This window comes from Sceloporus undulatus, chromosome 3 (assembly GCF_019175285.1).
Source record: "Sceloporus undulatus isolate JIND9_A2432 ecotype Alabama chromosome 3, SceUnd_v1.1, whole genome shotgun sequence".
Taxonomy (NCBI): Eukaryota; Metazoa; Chordata; class Lepidosauria; order Squamata; family Phrynosomatidae; genus Sceloporus; species Sceloporus undulatus.
Genome location: NC_056524.1, coordinates 268,248,552 through 268,273,576, shown reverse-complemented (window position 1 = coordinate 268,273,576; position 25,025 = coordinate 268,248,552). Strand labels below are relative to the sequence as shown.

Below are 25,025 nucleotides of genomic sequence, written 5' to 3'. Positions count from 1 at the left end.
GAGAGAGAGAGAGAGAGAGAGAGAGAGAGAGAGAGAGAGAGAGAGAGAGAGAGGAGCAATAAATAAATAAAAATAATAATACAGTATAGTTCCCATAATTCTCCACTCAAATCCCCCTTTTACTCTTTTCGTTCTGGATAAAAACAACAAACACAGTGTGGGAAATTCTCAGAAACAATTTTTTCATATTTTGGAAGGCAGTGGTTAATCAAAGGCTAACCAAAGATTTATTCCATCCTTGGAGAGGCTGTTTTTTCTGCAGTCTTCAGCATTCAGACTGTAGGAAGTTGCCTTCTGTTGAGACAGACCGTTCATCTTGCCCATCACTGTCAACTGACACAAAAACAGATTCCACCTAAACATTAGAACAGTAATTTCAAAACTTTAGTCTTCCAACTCTCAGAAGCCCCAACCAATTTGATCAATCGTCAGGAGTTTTGGAAGCTGAAGTCCAAAACATCTGGAGGACCAAAGTTTGACAGTTGAAGATGCTGCTGCCTGGGAGTGTGGTGGAGTTTCCTTCTTTGGAATTTTTTAAGCAGAGGCTGGATCGCCATCAGCCACAGGGAATACTTTGATGGTATAGCCCTGCATGGCAGAAGGAGGTTGGATTGGATGGTCCTTGGGAGTCTTTTCCAACTCTATGATTCCATGAATCTACCAGTGTTTCAGGCAGGAGGAGTCTTTTCTAGGCCTACTTGGTCATTTCTAATACAATATACCCTCAAAGTTCCCACATCAGCAAGATCTGACTCTGACTTGTGGAATCAGACACGTCTGAGTGTGTACAGTGGTCTTCTACTCCATCTGATCACTGATGGTCCATTTACCCAATGAACTTTGAGTGACAGCATTAGTTCTATAAGGTTTCAGGAAGGAGTGTTTCCTAACCCTACCTGGAGCTCCCTGGCATGCATTTTGGTGGTCTCTCATCCTAGTTTAACCCCACCTAGCTTCCAAATGGAGAGCCAGCATGGTGTAATGGTTTCCTTGTTGAATTATGTGTGTATCCCCACTGCAAAATTGAAGAAGTCTGACATTACTTTAACTGTCATGACTATCCTACAAAATCCTTGGATTTTCAGTTTGGGGAGGCACTCGAGCTCTCTGAGAGACCAGGCTGAATATGTCACCAGACTACGAATCCCAAGAATTCACAAGATAGAGCCATGATAGTTAAAGTGGTGTCAAACTGCTTTATTTCTGTAGTATGAAAGAGCTGTCAGACTGTGGAGAGCAGGGATTGCATCTTAGCTCAGCCTTGGAAGCCCGCTGAGTGCCCTTGGACAAGTCCCATTCTCTCTCAGCCTGAGATGATGAATATGGCAAATCTCCTCTGAACAAACCTTCCCAAGAAAACCCTGTGATAGGTTCTCCTTAGAGTAATCATAAGTTGGAAATGACCTGAAGGCACACAACAGCATCCAAAATCAGATGGGGTCTTCCCTTGCTTTTGCAGAAAACAGTGCACTTCATCCTCACTATGACAGTCCATCAAGTATTTAAACATAGCTATCCTGTCACTCCTTAACCTTCCCTTCTTCAGGATAAACATACCCAACTCTCTAAGCTGCTTTTCATAGGGCTTGGTGGTCTCCAGACCTTTCACCATTTTGCTTGCCCTCCTCTGGACATGCTCCAGCTTGTCCACATCCTTCTTGAAGTGAAGAATTACTTCCTTTTGTCTTTCCTGATTTTTCTCATCCTTTGACCACCCAGAGTTCTGGTATTCTCAGAACGGGAGAAAAATTTCAAATATTTCTAGCACAGGTCAGTCGTACTTCATTGCGATACAAAGGAAATAGCTAAGAGAAACAATTTCTCAGCAAAGATTCTTTTTCCTCATTTCCTCATCAATAATGAAGTAAAAGGAATATGCGAAGAAGAAAAAAGAGACACAGATTCTTTAAAAAAAGGTTACATTTATTGAAAACTGTTAACACTTTATACAGGTTTTCCTCATAGAAAAGTCATCCCTCCCTCTCCTTTGTGGGCCAATTAAGGTTTAATTAATTATTACAGATGACCAGGTGTACATTTGGGCCAAATTGCAAGTGATTCACAACAGAGAATTTGCCCTCAAAGAGAAGTGACATACAGCCTGATCCTGAGTATATCTACTCAGGAGAAAGTCCCATTGGCATGGATCCCAGCCACCCAATGTACCAAAGTGGAGATGTCCATGACTGAATGGACTCTTTGTGGCTTGTTTGGTGACAGCTGAGGCTGATGACACAATGCAATTTGGCACCACTTTAACTGTCATGGTGCCATCCTATTGAATCCTTGGATTAGTAGGGGGTTTTTGGGGGGGAGGGGCAGTGCTCTCTTCCAGGGAAGGCCAAGTATCTCAGAAAACCATGAATCCCAGAAATCCACAGCATGGCAGTTAAAGCGGTGTCAAACTGCATTAATTGTGCAATGCGGATGCAACCTTAGTTTCCAGGAGCCTAGAGACAGGAATACAGTCAGGAGGGCCTTCCCAGTCCATTAAATCCTTCCATCTTGTCTGTCAGGGCAGGGGCAGAGTGTATGGACAGGCAGCTGCCCCTAAGTCCAAGGTGAGCTAAGGCGCTTCTTAGACAACTGGGTCATATGGGGCACAGACCTTGCGGAACTGAAGTTGCTAGCCTCCATTTTGGCACACAGAGGGTTTTTAAAAATCATCATCTTTCCAAACCTCAATGACAGTGCAAATAAAGATAATCCTATGCACATAATGATGTTGCTCTTTGTGATTTTTACAGAGCCATTTGCATGCTGTGCAAAGAGCGTTTTGAGCTGCAGTGTGTGGCAAACAACATAGGCTGCTGTCACACTGCAGAATGAATGCAGTTTGACACCACATTAACTGTGTTTGTGATAATGTGTTTGTGTTTTGTGGTGGCACCAGAGCTCTCTAAAGGCTAAGCATCTTACAAATCCCAGAATTCCATAGCATTGTATCATGGCCGTCAAGCTGATGTCAAACTGCATTATTTCTGCAATGAAGGTGCAGCCATACAACCATAGTTTCCCCGTCCTGTTTGATTCTACAAATGGAGTCTCAGTTTAAGCTCCCTTTGCCCATTTGGGGACTGAGACCAGAGCCTGGGAACATTACTTTTTGGGCTACAGCTCCCAGAATGCCCTAGCCTTAGGCCAGAATCCTGCTGTTGTCTTACACATGTGTAAATTCCCCTACGGCCACAGTGCAACCCCCATATTCAGTTGAAGGCTATGGAAGCAGAGCTGCACATTGCGCATTTGGTTGTGCAATGCTGCAATTTGCCAATGAGGTGACGTTGCATAATCACCATTCTCAATTATTCCTGATTTCTACGCCCAAAAGAGTGAGGAGTGGAACAATCTGAAACTCTAGCATATCCTCACATTCAAAAAGATTTCATCAGTCAGACCACTCTCCATGATTTTTGAACATTTGGCCTCCTGTGTTCTACATGAGTATCTTCTGTTGCCTTGATATAGAAATATATGGAAAGGGCTCAGATGACATGGACAGGAGTGGAGCAGATCACACACACACACACACACACACACACACACACACACACAGTTGCCAAAATACAATAAGAACCACTAAGATTTTTTTTTAAAAAAACATAGAAAACTAATTTTGGAGGGTGTATCCTTTCTGCTCCAAAGGAAGAGAAATACATTCCCATCAAGTATGGTGATTTCTTGCCATTTTGCTGTAAATATCTACAATTTGGGTCTGGGATTTTCCATCAGATTAGAGGGCAGGGAAATACTGCCCATCCAAGAATAGAAAGGGTTATGCATATATATCTATGTACAGATACATGTTGGTTTTACAGAGGATAAGGCAGTGTGTCAAAGCCCGAGGCTTTGCTCTTGGGAAAACAGTGGTTAAACAGTGTCCCTTTGTATTCTCCAAGGCCAAGGAAGGTTCTCCAGCATTATTTCTGCATTATACGTAATCCTTCCCAGCAGAGGGGGCGCTCTTGGGGTAGGGCCGAGTTGGGGGGTAGGAGGTTTCTCTTCGGGGACATGAGCAGCAAAGGAAGGCCCCACCCAAGATAACCAGGGAAGCAGCTGCCCAACCGATGAAGAGAGCTTGTCCAAATTCAAACCTAGGAGAAGGGAAAAGCAATAACAAGTGAGCATGCAGGGCAACAGGAAGCCTTCATAATCACTGATAATGCTATGCAATGATTAATCATATATGCAGTTCCTGTATGCAAGGGCATCTAGCACCACCTTTGAGACTAACTGAGCAAAAGAAGTTTTAGCATAAACTTTCATAGACTTGGTCCACTTCCTCTGATGAATGGAGTAAACTGGTGCTCAGGAAGGACTTTTTGTAGACTTGGTCCACTTCCTCAGATACTTGGAGTGAACTAGTGCCCAGGAAGGATCTTTTGTAGATTTGGTCCACTTCCTCAGATACTTGAACTGGTGCCCAAGAAGGACCTTTGTAAATATCACCATATCCACAAGTTTTTGCATTTCTCTGGCTATTCATATGGTCTGTTCATGAAGGTCATTCCTGGGAACCAGATCACTCCATTCTCTGAGGAAGTGGACCAAATCTACAAAAGCTTATGTTACGACTTCTTTCACAGTTAGTTGCAAAGATCTCAGTATCTTTTTGCACAATGATATCTCATTTTCTATTATTTCTATTATTAGTTATTGAAAGGCAGCTCATGTTTTCAGACATTAATTGATTACAGTCGGCCCTTCTTATACACGGATTTTTTATACACGGATTTAAGCATACACGGTTTGAAAATGTACCAAAAAAGTATAAATTTACCTTTATTTTCCATTTTTTATAAGGGACACCATTTTGCTATGTCATTATACTTAATGGGACTTGAGCATACATGGATTTTGTTATACATGGGAGATCTTGGAACCAAACCCCAGCGTATAACAAGGGTCCACTGTATTACTTCCCTTGATTCCTTTGATGCAGCCTAGAATCGCGTTGGTCTTTTTAGCCACCACATCACACTATTGACTCATGTACAACTTGCGGTCTACTAGGATTCCTAGATCCCTTTCACATGTAGGCTTGTTAAGTCAGGTGTCCCCCATCAATGCATTTCTTTTTTTTTCCTGCCTAAGTGCAGAACCTTACATTTCTTCGTGCCGAAATTCATTTTGCTAGTTTTGGCCCAGCTTTCTAATCTATTAAGGTCATTTTGAATTTTGATCCTTTTTTCTAGGATATTAGCTGATCCTCTTAATTTGATAAGCATGCCCCCTATTCTCTCATCTTAGTCACTGAAAAAGGTACCAGAACTCTGTGGGACCACACTGGTCACTTCTCTCCAAGATCAAGAGGAGCCATTGCTTTGGGTACGGCCGGTCAACCAATTGCAAATCCACTTAACAGTTGTATTGCCTAGCCCCAAATTTACTAGCTTGTTTGCAGGAATATCATGGGGGACGTTGTTGAAGGTCCAAAATCAAGCTATGCTATATCCACAGCATTACTTTCATCTACCAAGGTGATAATTTTATCAAAAAAGAGATCAGATTAGTTTGGCATGACTTGTTTCTCAGAAACCCATGTTGATTTTTTTGTGATTATAGCATTCCCTTCTAGATATTCACAGACTCTCTGTTTAATTATCTGCTCTAGAATCTAGAATCTAGAATCAGACTGAGTGATAATTGTGAAGTCAAAGGCTTTCATGGCCGGCATCCATGGTTTTTTGTGGGTTTTTCGGGCTATGTGGCCATCTTCTAGAAGAGTTTCTTCCTGACATTTCGCCAGAATCTGTGGCTGGCATCTTCAGAGATAATTTTTGGGATCCTCTTTCTCCCCCCCCCTCCCCTTTTGAGGATGGGGACTTTGCCCTCCTCCAGTCTGCTGGGACTCTCCTGTTCTCCAGGAGTTCTCAAGGATTATTGCCAATGGCTCTGAGATTACATTTGCCAGTTCATTTAATATGCTTGGGTGTAGTTCATCTGGTTCCAGAGACTTAAATTTCTTTAGATTAACCAGGTATCCCTGTACTACTTCTTTACTTATTCTGTGCTGCATTTCCCCAGTTGTATCCTCTGCTCCATTTTCTTCAGGTTGATCACCCTTTTCCTTTTGTGAGAAGAGTGAGGCAAAGAAGGTGTTGAGTAGTTCTGCCTTTTCTGTGTTCTCCGTTAGAATTTCACCATCTTCTCCATGCAATGTGGTCCCAACATTTCCTTGTTCTTCCTTTTCCTATGAGCGTACCCCCCAAAAGCCCTTTTTATTGTTCTTAACCTCTCTAGCAAGCCTGAGCTCATTCTGCACTTTGGCTTTTCTGATTTTACCCCTACACATGCTATCAGTTACAAACAAGTAACTCTAGGTTATGCATTTGTAATTGTGGTCATGAACTCCAGCCATTATGTGGAGAAATAAATGTGTGTGTGGGTTTACCAGCAAAGCATCCTGTTTTTGTGTGCAGAAAACTGAGATTTTTGTGAGCAAAAAAACCTCATGTGTATGTCTCTGCAGAATAATTCTACTGAAACAGTTCAGGATATTTTTATAATAGGGATAAAACAGAGCAAAAAGCCTCCCAGTTCAGTTATTCTTTCCCGCTGGGTTTCCCAACTGCTCAGATGCCCACTTTTCCATCTGCAAACAAATTGTTGTGAATATTCTTTTCAGTCCTAGTGGTCAGGGTGGGCAACTTTCTATCTCATGATTTCTGGAGACAAATGGGAGATTGGTGTAAACCTTTCAGTACTGTACTGTCACACAGAAGCCCCATTTTACCTGGTGTTGACAGGGGTGTATGGGTTGAAGAAGTCCTGAGCAACTTGATGCCCATACCAAGATGTGGCTACCAAGGCAGCAAATCCTGTAGGTGAGGAGAGAGAGGCACAGACAAGTGAGTCAACAAGGGAGACTTCAAAGGAGAGGTATACAGATCTCAGTTCAGGTTGTGGTCAACGTTGGATCATAGAATGGGAATTTCTAAGGGGTGTGGAAGATATAGACACTGGGTGACACCTCAGAGGGAAGTGTCTGCCTTCTGGTGTGGAATGTACCATTACACCTCTCTATGGGTAGACTAGGACTCCCAGAGACTGATGGTCCTGAGGAGGACCCAATCTACCCACCCAAAGGAGTGGGAAGGGATGCTGTCAGGCTGGATGGGATGCTGTCAGCACACCATGGCAAATTTCTGGAGACCTTCCATCGCCAAATGATACCTGGACCCTTTGGTGACTTGCAAATGAAGCCAGTAGACTGGAACAAGCCAGGACATGGGCAGTCCCTTAGGGAGCTCTGGTTCACCTGCTGTATATGGCAAGTAGATCAGAGCCTTTCCATAGAGACCCATTTATACTCCAGAGAAACTGGATCTGGCAGCTCCAACTCTATAGATGACAGCTATGAGATACAACACCAGGGTGACACCAACCCAAGAGATGCCACTGGATCATGATCTCATGGGTGGAAATAGACATGGGTGTCAAGTGGAGCATCTACAGGGTGGGGAATTCATTGTTTCAGCTGCTCTGAAGTGAACAGAAGTTCTGCTGATGTCAAATTTGGCGCCTCATCCAACCATCTCCCATTGTACCCAGGGCAGATGAAAAAGGAATTTTGGTAAAATCACGAGTGTAACTATGGGGGTTTGGGAGGGGTTATAACCTGAGACAAGAATGATGTTCCTCACCTGAGACAAGGAAGATGATGCCTCCAAGGAGAGCCATCCGCATCTTCTTCACTTCATCATCCTCCATGCACTTCATGCATTTCATTCCAATCATGGCAATGAAAGAGGCAATGAGGCCCAGAAGGATGCTGGCCACCATCAAGGCACGTGTTGCCTGCAAGCTGCCTACAAAAGAACACACAAGGTTGCTTTATGAACCAGTTCAAACTAGATATTGCATTGAGCATATTTGTAGAAAAGATGCTCCCTAAGGTGGAGGAAGATGTCAGTTTGTTATTACATATGATTTCTGTCACTTCTGTACCTTACATTTCAGATAAATGTGGGATTAATTTTCAGATCTCATTGCTCAGGTGTGCATCTTTGAGGAAATTGCGTTGTCGAGAAAAAACAGGTTTATCCTTGAGAACACACACTCCTTTTAACATTTAGCTTGACCCTAAGTCAGAACCTTGGCCAACCTACCCAGTATTGTTCTGTATCTCAGGAGTTTTAGGATCTTGAAGTTTTCAGACAGAAAAAAAAAACCATTTCTCATCTTCTACCAGATGTTTGTCCAACTAGACTGAGTCATAGAATCACTGAATCTGAGAGTTGGAAGGGACCACAAGGGCAATGTAGTCCAACCCCTTGCCATGCAGGAAGGCACAACTGAAGCACCCCTGAAACATGCTTTTCAGAGAGGGATCTAGGGATCCCTCAGAAAGGGATCTAGGAGGCCAATGCAATTTTAGGCTGCATCAATAAAAGTATAGTGTCTAGATCAAGGGAAGTAATAGTGTTTATTATTATCATTTATTATTAACCTTTATTTATAAAGCACTGTAAATTTACACAGCGCTGTACATACAATCTTTTTAATTGGACGGATCCCTGCCCTCAGGCTTACAATCTAAAAAGACACGACACAAAGGGAGTGAGGGTGGGGAGGGGGCATCTCTAGTAGGATAATACATATAAAATACATAGCAATACAGGAAATGATTCAATAAAACAGGGAAGAAAAGAACATCAAATAGCAAGTGACAATTATGCAATGCCTGGGAATACTGCCCTGAACAGAATGGTCTCCAACTCCGTTTTGAAGCTGGTTAAAGAAGTGATGGCTCTTGCTTGTGGGGGAAGAAGGTTCCAGGAGTGAGGGGCAGCGAGGGAAAGGGGGCGAATCCGGGATGGGGCAGAGGAAATCCTGGGCTGGGACAGCAGACCTTGACTACCAGAACGGAGGGCCCTAGTGGGAAGGTGAGGAGAAAGAAGGTCTGATAAGTAAGGAGGGGCCAGCCCATGGAGGGCTTTAAACGTCGACAGCAGGAGCTTATACTGAATGCGGAAAGGGAGGGGGATAATGCGTGCAGCTGAATGCTGGACAGAGATTAAAGGACGGAGGTGAGAAAGAGGAAGCCCAGCCAGGAGGACGTTACAGTAATCCAGTCGTGAGATCACTAGGGCATGGACCAGGATCTTGGCAGTGCAGGCGGAAAGATAAGGTCGGATTTTAGCAATATTGTACAAAAAGAATCTACAAGCCTTGGCTGTGGTCTGGATCTGAGGGATACACGACAGAGAAGAGTCAAAGATAAAACCAAAACTGCAGGCTTGCTGGACTGGTTGAATAGAAATGTTGTCCACAGAGACAGAAAAGGAGTGCGGAAGGGTGGACTTAGGAGGAAAGACAAGAAGCTCCATCTTTGACATGTTGAGCTTCAAACGCCGATGGCGCATCCACTGCGAGACGGCTGTGAGGCAAGACGAGATATATTGTGCCAATATATTGTGCTCTGGTTCTGGGCACCACAATTTAAAAAGGATGTGGAGAAACTGGAGTGTGTCCAAAGGAGAGCGACTAAAATGGTGAAGGGTCTGGAAACCATGCCCTATGAGGAATGACTCAGGGAGCTGGGGATGTTTAGCCTGGAGAAAAGAAGGTTAAGAGGTGATATGATAGCCCTGTTTAAATATTTGAAGGGATGTCATATTCAGGAGGGAGCAAGCTTGTTTTCTGCTGCTCCAGAGACTAGGACCCGGAGCAATGGATGCAAACTACAGGAAAAGAGATTCCACCTCAACATTAGGAGGAACTTCCTGACAGTAAGGGCTGTTTGACAGTGGAACACAATTCCTTGGAGGGTGGTAGGGTCTCCTTCTTTGGAGGTCTTTAAGCAGAGGCTGGATGGCCATCTGTCGGGGATGTTTTGATTGTGATTTCCTGCATGGCAGAATGGGGTTGGACTGGATGGCCCTTGCGGTCTCGTCTAACTCTATGATTTTATGATTCTATGATTCTATGTCCATTGGACTTGGATCCTTCTGGATTCAAAGTCTGGGCTCCACCAAATCACAGACCTTGCATGGAAAGATTTTTCTATAGCTTTGCAATTCAGTGATGAGGGAAATGCAGCCTGTGGATCTAGGGATGAAATTCTTCACTGATTTTCTTCTCAAAGGAAGCAATGAAGAATCTTAGCCATTTTCTCCCTGCCGCAAGAAATTCTTTGAAAACCATGCAGTTTTTGAAGCCTATTCACAATTAGGGACTTGTTCTGCACAAAATTCCAATGTGTTTGTTCTGTGTAAAAAAAGCAGGTGTTTCTGTGAGAAAACATTCTTTTCTATGAAAAAAAAAATTATTTTCTCCACAGAATACAGTGTTTATATGCTGAAATATTGTTTTCTCCATGGAAAAAGGTTCTTCCTGCTCAGAAAAGGCATAAAACAGCCATGTAGCAATTTTTGCAAATAAGAAGTTCCAAACTGCAAAGATTCTTGTCAGTCCATTATTCCCCCACATGTGAAAAACAGAGATTTTGACCATTTTTTGAATTGACTTTCCATCCTTATGTGGGCCATATGTGGCACTTAAAAATGTTTTTAAAGCCCCAACATGCTACATGTGGCCCACATAAGGAGGGAATCATAGAATCGTATGACAATCACCCCTCATTTTTTGGCCCCAAATAGAGACATGCTACATAGAATTCTCCTTTTGAGAAATAATCCTATGGGTCAATAGCAATGGCAATAGCAAGTACATTTCTATACCACTTAACAATGCACTTAAGCACTCCCTAAGCAATATACAATGTGAAAGCTAATTGCCCCCAACAAGCTGGTTACTCATTTTAGCAACCTCAGAAGGATGCAAGGCTAAGTCAACCCTGGAGCCCTTGGTTGGGATTGAACTCACAACTTTATGGCTTGTGAGTGAGTACCTGCAGTATCGGCATTTAACTACTGTGCCACCAGGGCAGCTTGGGCTCTGGTGCCATTCACACAAGCATCACCTATCTGTTGAGTAGAGGCACCACTAAGAGAGCACAGGAGGTGTGGACCACACTGGGTGACACCATGGAGAAGGGGCTGTCTTCCAGGTCTGGTGACTCTGCTGGCCAGGCAGGAAAGCGAGTCTTCTCCCTTTCCTGTCTGGCCAGCAGCTCTGACAGACCTGGAAAAGGTTGTTGGAGAGAGGAGGAGGTATTAAAAATGATCTGCACAGGGTGTCAAATATACTAGGTACACCACTGCTGGTGAGTACCTTATTGTTATCTCTCAAGGGATTTCAGAGCTTGCAGTTTGTAATTTGATGAGAAACTGGAACTTTCTGGCTTGTCATTCTACATGTCCCTTCATGAACAGCTTATCCTATGATTCAGTAGGTTGGTGCCACTTCAGTTGAAGTGGAATCATAGTGCTATAAATGTGCAATGTGGGAGGGCCTCACCTGCAGCCAAATTCCCACACTGACCTAGTTGGGAGGAAACCTTGTTAAACTCAGTGTGTAGGTATATAAAAAGTTTGGCTGTTAATGTGATTGGACAGCCTAACTACTCCTCCATTGTCTAAGGAGTAGGGATGGATTACACATCCCAAAATATACACCACTCATCCATGTAAGACCTGTTTTAAGAGCTGCTCCTTTGGCATAAATGTCTGGGGATGAGTATCTGTTACAATGCAACTCCCTTTCTAGATCACTGTGATACCATTTTTTATTTATTTGTTTGTTTGTTTTCCATTCCACCTGTCTCCTAGAGTGGAACCCAAATTGTTTCAGAGAAGGAAATCAATTAAAATCAACAATGCAGTTTTAAAAACAATTTTAAAAGCTACAATTAAAACAATAGAAAATTATTTAAAAGCATTCAAGAATGTAAAAAACAACAACAACCCTCCCCCTTTAAAAAAAAAGCCTCCATGGCATGATTACATATTAACAGCCTACTGAAACAGAAACTTCTTTTCCCACTGGCAAAAAGAAAGCACACAGGGCACCAGTCTAGCCTCCTGTGGAAAGGAGTTCCAGAGGCTGGGAGCAACCACTTTCTCTTGTATCCTCACCAAGAGAGTTTGTGATGGTGGTGGGACCAAGGGAAAGCTCTTCTTTGTAGATCTTAGGACTCTGGCAAGTTTGTATGGGGAGATACCATCTTTCAGATGATGATGATGATGATGATGATGATGATGATGATGATAATAATAATAATACTGTTTATTTCTAGCCCGCTTTTCCAAAGATCAAAGCAGGTTACAACATGGATACATGAAACAGTATACAATATAAAACATACTATGTTAAAAACATCATAAAAAACATTCCAATAAATCATTTACAATTTCCAAAAATAAAACCAGAGAAACAAACTAGCCAAATAGCAACTGTATAACGGGGGAGAAAACAGATGTCAAGACACATGGCGGATTATATGGGGAGAGGCGGTCCTCCAAGTACCCTGGGCCCAAGCCATTTAGGGCTTTATGGTCTGGGTACAATCTGTTTAAAGCTTTATAGGTCATGACCATCAGAATTAGAACCTGCCACCCAAATGTGGAGTGTGATTAGGGTAACCAGGTCAGGACTATCCCAGGCCTTGAGACCTCAGGGCCAAAACATGAGATCTCAAGATAGCCCTTTGTGATGTCATTGTGTGGTGTTGTTCTGCCTGAAATATTCATAGAATCATAGAGCCACAGAGTTGGTAGAGACTCCAAGGCCCATCCATTCCAACTCCTTTCTGCACCATCCAAGTGCAGAAACCATCCAAGCCCTCTCTGTGACAGATGGCCAAACAACCTCTACTTGAAAACCTCCAGACTCCACCACAATCCCAAGCAGTTACACCAACGGCATGTATGGTATTCAAGTAAAAAAAAAACAAAAAACCCCAGCACATTCAACCCATGAAGAAAACATACACACATGTTCACAAAGCAGCATTCTCACCTTGCGACGCCTCCTCCCATTCCTCGCCCTTTCAAGATAGCACTCTTTCCTTGAGATTCTCCTCTCCTTCTGAGGATCAGAGAAGAGAGGTCAGGTCTCAGGATGGGCCCCTGAGATCAGAGCACCTTACGTATGCTCCTTCTGCCTTGAGAAGCTCCAGATACTAGAACATCAACTAATAGATTCAAATTGCAAGAAAAGAGATCCCTCCTAAACTTTAGGAAGAACGTCTTGATTCTAAGGATGTGTCCGCACTGCAGAATTAAAGCAATTTTACACCACAGAATCATGGGAATCCACAGCTCTCTGACAGGCATCACAGCTCTGACAGACCAGGCTGAAGACCTCATCAGGATTCCATAGGACAGAGCCATGGCAGTTAAAGTGGTGTAAAGCTGCTATAATTTGGCAGTGTGGATATACTCTAAGATATATTTAAGAGTGGAATGGACTGCCACAGAGGGTGGTGGACTTGCCATTTCTGGAGATCATTGGGTTGGATGGTCATCTTTCATGTGTCATATTTCAGTATAGAAGAGGATTGGATGGCACTTGCAGTCCCATCCAACTCTTATGATGCTAGGAGAATGCTGAATCAACCTGAGGAGTACATGGAATGAGGTGGAGCCCATCAGTTTGTCTCAGCTCATGGACATTCCTGTGGTCTGAGTAATGCCGATTGCCTTGTGCTGTTCCTGCATTGGGCAAGAATGTTCTGTTCACCTCCTCCATTGCTATGCCATTGTCCTGCCTTATCTAATCTAACTCAGGCTCTGAATCTGCTCCTTATCTCCTTCATCCAAAAATTGCATCAGAAGAGACGTCTGTAAGACTTTCACTGTAATAACCAGAGTCTTTGTCCATAGTGTACAACAAGGTTGGGCAACTGCACTGAGCCTGGAGCTCCAATATTTGGAGACTTTGCAGGGAGATGAAAAAGAAACTTCTTGAGTCTCAGCAAATGTTGGTGAAGAGAATCCTCCTGAAACCCCTTTATGTTTGTTTTTTTACCTCTGAGTCTTTAAACACTTTAATAGTTTGGGGTTTTTTTTAAATAGTATATTGTTAATTGTATGTTTTAAATTGTTTTTGTGTTGATAATCTCATTTTGAGATTTCTTGTTTCTAGGGTTCAGTTCCCAACTTGGCCATTAAACCTACTTGGGCAAGTCACACTCTGTCGGCCTCAGGGGAAGGCAATGGATGACATCCTCTGAAGAAATCTTGCCAAAAAAAAAACCCCTCATGATAGGTTCGCCTTAGAGTTGCCATAAGTCAGAAATGATTTGAAAGCCCTCTCAATGTGCTTCTGATGATTATGACCAGTAAAGCCCTATGCAGACATACTGTCTGAAGGACTGTTCCTCTCTATAAGAGATTGCATGAGTTTACTATCTTTGGATGATGCTTTCTCTCTGCCCCACCACCCTCCCAGGCGTCTCTGGTGAGGACAGAAGAGAGGGCTCTCCTGGTGGAATCTCTCTCAGGACACCCTTGGCTGGCCTCTCTTTGCTTTCTTTTTGTTGGCAGGTAAAGACATTTTCATAGAATCATAGAATTGGAAGAGACCCTAAAGGACATATAGCCCAACCCCCTGTCATGCAGGAATACACAGTCAAAGCACTCCCAACAGATGGCGATCCAGCCTCTGTTTAAAAGCCTCTCAAGAAAGAGACATCTTCCACTGTCAAACAGCTCTTTCATTTAGATAGACCTTCAGCCTATACTGTCAGCCACTATATTGGTACAGAAACGGAATATAAATGAATAGATGAATAACTCTGCAAGTACAATGCACCTGCATGCACAAACTGCCTCTACAACCTGAACTAAATGTGCAGATTCTGCATTACACAAAACTGTGCAAAAAGGGAGCCCTGGTGGAACAATGGTTAAATGCCAATGCTGCAGCCACAAAATTGTGAGTTCTAACCTATAGGTAAGTAAATAAGTTTATTTAGTATAGTGTACACCATTACAAAAAGTAATGCATATAAAACATAACATATAAACATTAAATACATTGTAAAATAATACATTGCATTACAGAGTTAAATTGTCTTTAAAAAACAACAACAACATGAGGACTCAGATGAATCTAAATAGCCGTAAGGGGCCAGACCAAAGCTATAACATTGGTTTGCAAAGCTGTGGACATTCAAGAATAATTGGGGTTCAAATCTATCCTGTAACTGAACCATCGTCTTTACAGAATTTCCTCCTTCAAACCTATAGGGATCCAGGTTGACTCAGCCTTCCATCCTTTCGTAGGTCAGTAAAATGAGTACCTAATTTGTTGGGGGAAATTGGCTAACACATTGTAAACCACTTAGAGAGTGCTTAGTTCAATATGAAGCAGTATAGAAATGTAAAGTGCTATTGCTTTCTATCCAGCTGCTTATGTAGGTAAGCTTTTGCATGCTGAAGACCCTGAATACACTGTCATGGATCAGCCCAGAGTATCCTAGCCCTGGAATTGTCCTGACTCTAACCTGTTGCAAAGTCCTCCATGTTGACATTGGGCATCTAACTACATGCATCTCCTGCTGAGTTGCCTGATATGTCTGCCGCCGCTGTGGGTAGCTTTGCTCTGAAGTTAGAACAGGCACCCAGCAACAGTCTCATGGCTGGGCATCTCGTTCTATCCTCAGTCCAAGAGACTAACAGCAACAGCAGCCGCTCAGCAGAATGGAGGGCTTTGGATCTCCCAGAAAGATCTGGAGCAACTGAGGACTTTTTGAAAACAAGTGGTAAGAGATGTAAAACCTAATTCTGGTGTTGAATGAGCTGGTTCTTCTCTGGTCAGCTTGCACTAGAACCAAGTTTTGGATCACCCAGATTGCCCAGCAAGGGAACAGAGGGAGGCTGATTTATTTGGCCTGTACAGACATCAACAAGTTTCCAGCTCCAGAGTCCCACTCTGTCCACTGGGAATATTACTGAGCTAACATATTTAGGTTTCAGCAGCATCAGGAGAGAACTTCCAGGCAGTTCAAAACAAAAAGCAAAGCAGATCTCCTGGCATCCTCATCCCTTAAAGGTACACACCCTTTCTCAGAACCAGATATTGTTGTTTGCTTTCTCGTGTTCTGCCAGCAAAGAAGCTGTCCAGGCATGTTTAGATCAGCCATGGTGATTCATCTAGTAAAAGAGTTTTGTTTTGGGTGCTGGCTTTAAATTGTTAACTTCTGAAGACTGGGGCCAGGATTCAGAGAATTTCAGGAGTAGCTGCATTATTATTACTATTATTTATTAAAATATTTATACCCCACTCTATATTAAAACGCTCAGGGCAGCTTACAAAAAGCACAAAACAAGTTACAAAGTTTAAAATAAAATAAAAAAATAAAATAATAGAATAATTAAATGAGTTAAAAGCATATTTAATAGCAATAATAAGTAAATTTTTAAACATTCTGTGCAGAAATATTATTTTCTGCACAGAAAATTCTTTTTTTCCTGCACAAAACAGCCACATGTGAATTTTTCACAGAATATCTCTCGAATTGTGAATAGTCTTCCAAAACTGGATCATTTGTAAAGGCTTTCTTGCAGCAAGAAGAAGATAGTTGCAATTACTCTTTGCTTCCTTCAACATTCATTCTGTGATTAGTGAAGAGTTGTGGGACGCATCAGAAAATCATAGAATCTGGCTATGTCCACCATGCTGCAGAATTAAAGCAGTGTGACACTGCCTTAACTGCCATGACTCTATCCTATGGAATCCTGGAATTTGTAGTTTTTTGTCACACCAGATCTCTCTGACAGAGAAGGCTAAATATCCAACAGCTGGACAATTTTGTTTGATGTTCCACGGATATATCCAGTACACAGTTGTGGAAGTCTGTTTGCACACAAGGTGCCATAGTGCATGTGTCCACCTGTATATTGTGCTGTACTGTGTACAGATGTGTATTGTGCACTGGATCCAGAATCATAGGTTCATAGAATTGGAAGAGACCCCAAGAATTGGACAGGATAGCTCCAGTCCAATTCCTTTCTGCCATGCAGGAAAACACAATTAGAGCCCTCCCTGTGTCAGATAGCCACCCAACCTTGGCTTAAAAACCTCCAAAGAAGGAGAATCCACCACCCTCTGAAGCACCATCTTCCACTGGCAAACAGCTCTTTCCACCAGGAATCTGTTGAAGTGGAATCTCCTTTCCTTTGGTTTGCATCCGATGCTCTGTGTCCTAGTCACTGGAGCAGCAGAAAACAAGCTCACTCTATTCTCAACATGGCACCCTTTCAAATATTTAAACATGGCTATTATATCCCTTCTTAACCTTCTCTTCCCCAGGCTAAATACATCCAGCTCCCTAAGTCACTCCTCATAGGGCATGGTTTCCAGCATTGAAAGTAGATTTTCATGCACATTTGGTGCAGTCAGTTGCTCATCATCAAATTTCATTAAACAGACAGTGTTCAACAACCACCACACAATTCCATGAGCACAACATTTCACTCTATCTCTCCTGGATGCAGGCTCTCAGCCATAAAGGTGGAAGCGACCAAGGGTTATCTAGTCATCTCCCTGCCAGTGGAGGAATCCACCCCTGATTCCTCCATTGTACCACTGAAAGGTCTCTCTCTCTCTCTCTCTCTCTCTCTCTCTCTCTCTCTCTCTCTCTCTCTCTCATGCACCTACATTACTGTGCAAGGGAGGAAGAGTGATATATAACCTGCAACATCAGCTCAGGGCAAGCTGACAGAATAGAGGAGACACATCTGCCACAATGGTGAGGTCACAGCTGGCCAGAGAAGGAGAGCTATCATGAGAAGAACCTGATTTGAAGGCACTCAACTACAATTTAGATTTCTTTCTGGTCTGTGTTGTACTTTCCACATTGGACATCAAAGCTCAGAAGACAATGGAGATTGTGTACCTTGGCATTGACTTAAGGGTTCTTCTTACCTCTAGGGAGTCTCCCCATGGAGAACTAGCTGTAAAGGCAGCCTATAAACCATTGCTCTGGACCACTCTTTCTCTGGACTTGTCTACACCAGGGGAGTCACTTGGGGGTGTAGGGATTGTGGACTGTACCAGGTGACACTCTAAGGGGGGGATGACACCATTGCTCTCCAAAGATCTACCTTTGGGCAGAAATGGGTTGTGGCATTTTCTGGGGTCAGAAATGAGGTGGCAAGCATTGCTCACATGGCTGGGCACCTTGTTGTGACCTCAGACAGAGTGTATTGGTGGAGACAGCAAATGACTGTGGGGACGTGTGTGTAGACAGCCACCCAACATCACTATGAAGTACTCCAGGTTTTCCTCCAAAATCCAGAGCAAAAGGTAAGTTATTTTAAACTCATTTAAGACTGGTATGATACACATTTGGTGCAGAACTGGCCTTACATTGAGAAGACAGTCCACACTCAAATCAGGGTTGGGGTGAGCCTGTTTTGTTTGTCCTGTGTAGATGAACTCTCTGTCCCTCTAAAAAGCTTGAATTGCCACTACTGAAAACCTCCAAAGTCTGTGATTCATCTTTTAAAATAGTTTAGGGGCCTTTTTAATATCAAACAAATATCACATCAGAAGCAGAATGTAAGCCTGGCAAAGGCCTGCTACAAACGGGTGTAAAGTACGCGCCGAGCGCATACTAGGGTTAAGAAGGGGCGTGCACCATTGTGCGTGAGTGCACCATTGGTGCCTTGCGGCGTCATTAACGTGCCACAAGAAGAAGCACGATTTTGGGGCTTCTTTTTTGCGGCGCCAAGGAGCCTCATGGTTTGGCCGCTGGTTCTCCTCACCGCCGCAAATGACAGTGCTGGCAGACCGCCGTTTTCAGGTGGTCTGTAACACACCTTAGTTTGGCTTTTTGCTCATTTCGGAGTATTTTTGGCAGTCTATGTGGCCCCTGAAGGGTTCCAGGGTCAGAAAAGTGGCCCTTGGGTGCCCTCCCCATTGACCATACCTGCTCTGGACCAATTTATCCTCAAGTCCAGTCTGAAGATGAACATAGCTGGAAGCCTCACCCATTTTTCATAAATTCCTTCCCTCTTTCCCTCCCCAAAAATCCTGCCAAGTGCCAGCAGGTTTTCTTATCTTTTGTAGTTACCTTTGATGCCTGTTGTAAAACAAAACAAAACAAAACATAAAAACCTAAACTCAGAACAAACCAGAACGCCCACTTTTGAAGCAACTTAAAATGCTTTTTTTTTTGGAAGGAAAAAAAACCCTACACAGGAAATGGGTTGCAGAACAACAACAACAAAAGATAATTGTCAGCAAAACATATTTTTAAGATGACTTGAAGCCAAACCCAGTATTTATCACAAGCTCAAGTCATTGGTGTGCGCCAATCTTGGACCCAACAGATGACTTCCTGTAACACGCCTGCCACCTCCGGGTTGAGTAAACAAGGATCACCAACTGGCCAGATGGCCGAAGAGGAACCTCACGCTACCCTGAGGCCACACATGTTGCAAGTCAGTAGTATGGCTGAAAGACAGTGGGTCTCTAGAGCTCATGCATCCCAGTCAGCTGTATAAAAATATATCTCCCATATAATAGTTATGCTTTGCCAGAAGCCCTGCCTGCAGAATTAATGGCGAATCCAACAGCAAAGAATTGTTGTAACCATGATATAGAGAAGGTTAAGAGGTGATATGATAGCCCTGTTTAAATATTTGAAGGGATGTCATATTGAGGAGAGAGCAAGCTTGTTTTCTGCTGCTCCAGAGAACAGGATCTGGAACAATGGATTCAAGCTACAAACAAAGAGATTCTACCTCAACATTAGGAGGAACTTCCTGACAGTAAGGGCTGTTCGACAGTGGAACACACTTCCTTGGAGTGTAGTGGAGTCTCCTTCCTTGGAGGTCTTTAAGCAGAGGCTGGATGGCCATCTGTCAGGGATGCTTTGATTGAGAGTTCCTGCATGGCAGGGGGGTTGGACTGGATGACCCTTGTGGTCTTTTCCAACTCTATGATTCTATGGTTTTTATGACTATTCATACACTCTGCTTATAAAGGTCCTTCCTGGGTGTCAGTTCACTCCATACATCTGAGTAAGGAGACCAAGTTCACAATTATGCTACAATATCTTTCACTCAGTGTCATGGATGCAACAAGATCCCTTTGCTGACTGATATTCCAAACTAACATGGCAATGGGCTTTATTAAAGCAGCCTGCTCTTCTGCCACAATTGTGCTAGTTTAAGAATGGAACCATGCCGGTTTGGCATCATTTCTTATCACACTTTCCCCTATAATAGTGTGTTGGGAATCCATGGCCACATGATCTATTTTACACACTGCCAAATTTCTCCTTCTTGGAGGAATGATTGCAGCCACCAACCGCTTCCCAAAGCTGGCTGTTGTGTGAATGTGCACATGGCAGCCAGCTTCGAGAGAGTGTTGGCCACCATGATCACTTCAAGGGAAAGGAGGAATGGAACAGAATCATGCCCACTAACATCATGGGGCTGCCTGAGAAGCAGAACTGCAGCAAATGGATTTATCACATGAAGGCAACCATGGAATAGCAGCAAGATTGAGAGCCTATTGATGAGTTTTCCCTGTTAATGAAAAGGTGCATTGCAGTTATGGATGGAATGCAAAGCAGCAGCATGACAGACATGACACCATTTGATAAGTACTGGCCAAAGACACTTTTATTCTGTTAAAATCCCACTTTTCTAGTCAGTGTGATTAAGTCCTATGTCTCTGGATTCTACCTACAAGGGTGGTTGGACACTTCGGTCCTATGTGGGATAGATACATTCAGTTCAACAGTGCAGAAACAGAATTGCATAGGTGATGCCCTTATGGTTGTATGCTCATTGTATAGGCGCAAAGAGTTGCAGTCAGATGGTAAATTGGAGTGTATAACTCCCTTGTGGCAATAGCTCCACTGGCTGCTGGTCCATTTCTGGGCATAATTCAAAGTTCTGGCCAAGTCCTGTAAAGCTTGCCTAGTCCAACATATCTGAAGGACTGTATCTCCCAATATGAAGCCCTTCTATCAGTTTGCTTTCCTTTCCAGACTTATTTGGTGGAAGAAGGGAGACAGGGCTTCCTGGTGGCTGCTCCCAGGCTTCGAAACTCCCTCCCTAGGAAGGGTAGGATGGATCCCACCGTCCTCTTTGGCCATCAAGGGAATTTTTCCCTATTCTACCAGTTTGTTAAGAAATTACAATGGGTCTTATGATCTACAATACTGCTTTTTTTTAATATCCCGTCTTTTTAATTTTTTTAAATGGTTTACATTCTATAGACTGGTTAATTGCTTTTGAAAATAATGTTTTTTATATTTAGGGGCAGTCTTATTTTTCATCACTGAAATGGCTGAATACACCAGAGATTCCAATCCAGTCTTTTAAGGACTAAAGACTCAAAGCTCAAAACCTTGTTGTTTCTCTTATACAATTTTTTTAAAATGAAAAAAAAAATCACGTTTTCTCCCATCCCAAATATGAAGAAAATTTGCAAACATTGGTGAATTCTAATCAAGAATGTATTTAAAAGAGAAAAAGAAGATGATCTGGATCCTTTTCATAATCCTAGCCAAAGCAGACCCATTAAATCAATGGGATTACTTACCATGTTGACTCACTATGCAAGAGCTGATTCAATGAGCATACTCTCATTTGGACTAACCAATAGGATTCAGCCCTCAAATCTCATCAATTGCTATTCTTAAGGTGCGAGATATGCCACATGAGACTCTCAGATGGTTTTGCACCTGGAAATTCGTGTGTTTCTACTCCTTAAGACTCCAGGTAGTCCTCTAAGCTCTGAACGATAAGTGAAACCAAGAATGTGGTGGAGGTGAAACTGATGCTCACTGGGACAGAAAGGAAGATTCATGGTGACTCATGGCTCAGCCAGATAATGTAGGAAGCCCGTGACAGAAATGAACACGGCCGCATGCCAGCAAAGTAGATGTTACATGCAAGTGATTTTAACTTGAATGCAATGGTTTCAGACTACAGGAAAAAGAGATTCCACCTAAACATTAGGAAGAACTTCCTGATGGTAAGAGTTGTTTGACAGGGGAAGATTCTGCTGGTATGTTCAGCCTGGAGAAGACAAGGTTAAGGGGTGACATGATAGCCAAGTTTAAATATTTGAAAGGATGTGATACTGATGATGGAGCAAGCTTGTTTTCTGTTGCTCCAGAGACTAGGACAAGGAGCAATGGGTTCAAGTTACAGGAAAAGAGGTTAAACACATAAGCATTAGGAAGAAGTAAGAGCTATTCAACAGTTGAAGATGCTGCCTTGAAGGGTGGTGGAGTCTTCTTTGAAGGTTTTTCTTTGGCCAACTGTTGAGGGCTGGATTAGATGGACCTTGGGGTCTCTTCCTACACTATGATGCTATAATTGCACTTACATCTGACTGGGGATGTAACCTTTAATTAATTTCATTCTTGAAGGAGCCAACAAATTGAACAAAATTTTCTGCTTAGGAAACAGCATTTTCTAGGCATATTTTATGTGGTGCAGTGGTTAAACGCCAAATACACAAGATTGTGAGTTCAATCCCAGCCAGGAGCTCAGGGTCGACTCAGCCTGGCATCTTTCTGAGGTTGCCAGAATGAGTACCCAGCTTATTGGGGGCCATTAGCTTATAGTTTTAAACTGCTTAGAGATTGCTAGTGCAGTATGAAGTGGCATAAAAATGAAGATGCTATTGCTATTATATGAGCATAAATCTTTTCTGCACAGAAAACACTGTCTTTTTCACAGAAAATATGGAGTTTTGTGCATTTAAAAAAATGCAGGATATGTTCTGAATGGTGAAGATTTTCATCAGTCCTGGATTCTCTTCATCAGGATTTCCAAAACACTTGAGAAACAAGTTTCCTCCCATCATTTCTGCACTATTTTTGATAATTTCCATCCCTACCCCAGAAGTCAGAAACAAAATGAAAGGATGACCTGGGAGGTTGCAAGTAGGAGAAAAACTTGGGAAGTGGCATGAAGAAAGAGTATTCAAATCTCTTCCTTTTAGGAGAATTTGCCATTTTATAAATAAATAAATAAATGGACCCCAGATGCTTTACCTCTGTGGAGAAAAATGGTATATGCATCTTTTTTTTCCTGCTAAAGGAAAAGAAACTGGATGGTGAAAAGTCATCAAGGATAAAGTTAAGCACTCTCTTAAAAGACCAGGGTTCAAATCCCCACTTGGCTATGGAAACCCACTGAGTGTCCTTGGATATGTCACACTCTTTCATCCTCAGGGGAAGGCCATGGGGCAAACCCTTTCTTAAGAAATCTTGTTATTAAGACCAGAACCAGCATGGCAAAATAATCTGAGTGTTGGATAGGATTTCTCCTCCTGCTTGGTACTTGCAATCCACCAGGTGATCTAAGGCCCGTTACAGACTGCCAAAATAAAGCTGCTTTGGGTCTCTTTGGAGGTATGCTCTTTAAATGATGCATGGGTCCTAAGAGTCCGGAGGTCGTGCCAAAGCCACACTCCATTCCTAAGCACTAGAGTGCAGCTTTGGTGCAGCTTCCGGACTCTTAGGATGCATGCATCATTTAAACAGCATGCCTCCAAAGAGACCCGAAGCAGCTTTATTTTGGCAGTCTGTAACAGGCCTATGGCAAGTCACACTCATTCAGCCTTTGAAGAAGGCAATGGCAACCTCCCTCTGAACAAATCTGGCCAAGAAAACCTTGTGATGGGTTCGTCTTAAGCTCACCATAAGATGGAAACAACATGACGGCACCCACAAATTTCCACCAAAAATATGAATTAGTTTTCTCCACGCTTGTTTTGAAATGAGGGGTTTTTGACAGTACAGGATATGACTATTAGCTCTGGTACATTCCACTCCTTCCTTCTGCAATTTGTTCCTTGTCCTGCCCCATACTTGTTGCTCTCAAAATGGATGTCCCAAAAAAGATCATTTTCTGCAGCAGTAGTTTTTCCTGCTTTCTTCTGGTTCCCTCCCTCTTCTCCTCCCTTTAATGGAGGGCAAATTCTTCTACTAAGGATCACTGTTTGTAATAAAAGATCTCTGGATGTGAGGTGGCTTTTGAAGATGGTTCAGAGGGTGTAGCTTTTGCAAATAAAATAGGAACAAAACAACCCACGGACACACACCCCAACTATGGAGCACGCTTCAGCATTTTCCAAGCATGATCTAAAGTTCTGATGAAGGCCAAGAAAACCTAAAATATCTTGGATCATTCTCCAGATGGAGAAGTTAATAGGCATTCAGGGACTGGAGAACTTTATTTTTTTTTTTGGACTACAATGATCAGATGAACAAAATAACATAAGGAGCTCAGAGATTGGAGAAGTTCCTTTGTAAAAAATACAGTGTCCAAAATCCCATGCTAGTTGTGAGATTCTGGGAAGTGAAATATATCAATATAGTGTACTGTTTTAACATTTCACAATTTACATTATTCAACTTTGGAGACATTTTAAAACATGTTTAGTTATTTTTTTATTGTTTTAAATGGCCGTCTTAATTTTAAATGGTTTAAACTGATTTTTATGGAAGACAATCTAGAGATCTTATGATATGGGAAAGAATATGAATATTTTAAACTGATTATGAATAGTGAAGTAGTCCTAATAGATAATGTTGCAATGATTTGTAGGAAAATCAGCCCAAAGGGGAAACAAAACAATTCATCTGGCCCATTGAATCTTTTGGAACCAACTCCCACAAAAAAATATGGAGAGGAATAAAGTGATGTTCATTTCCTCCTTCATTTTCCTGCTGTTCATGGTAGACCTCTGCTGCTGCCACACTGCAGAAATAATGCAATTTGGTACCACTTTAACTGCCATGGCTCACTGCTGTGGAATTCTGAAATTTGTAGTTTTGGGAGATATTTATCCTTCTCTGTCAGAGAGCTCTACCAGAACTGAGCGAAAGAAACTGTAGCATAAACTTTCAAAGACTTGGTCTTCTTTCTCTGATGCAGCTGAATAAGTAGACTGCCTGCAGCTGTACTGCAGAATTAATACAGTTTGACACTGCTTTAACTGTCATGGCTCAATGCTATGGAATCTGGTAATTTGTAGTATGTTGTGGCACCACAACTCTGTGATTGGTCTGTGATAGGGAAGGCTAAATATCTTATGAATTTCATAGCACTGAACCTTAGCAGTTAAAACAGTGTCAAGCTGCATTAATTTTGCAGTGCAGATGCAGCCTTTGGTTTCTATGGAAGATCTATTTA

The 25,025-nt window shown here is 42.5% G+C and overlaps 1 protein-coding gene across 1 annotated transcript in view; it reads right to left on the bottom strand.

Annotated features, from left to right (window-relative positions):
- Window positions 1–1,921: 1,921 nt before the first annotated feature.
- The window catches only part of CLDN1 (claudin 1), a 42,383-nt gene continuing 19,279 nt past the window's right edge, over window positions 1,922–25,025 (bottom strand). Inside the window, exons 2-4 of the mRNA XM_042461027.1 lie at window positions 7,647–7,811; window positions 6,737–6,821; window positions 1,922–4,094 (exon numbers count right to left, since the gene is read on the bottom strand). Of these exons, the coding sequence (XP_042316961.1) occupies window positions 3,932–4,094; window positions 6,737–6,821; window positions 7,647–7,811 (413 nt within the window). The 3' untranslated portion in view covers window positions 1,922–3,931. The remainder of the gene's footprint in view (window positions 4,095–6,736; window positions 6,822–7,646; window positions 7,812–25,025) is intronic.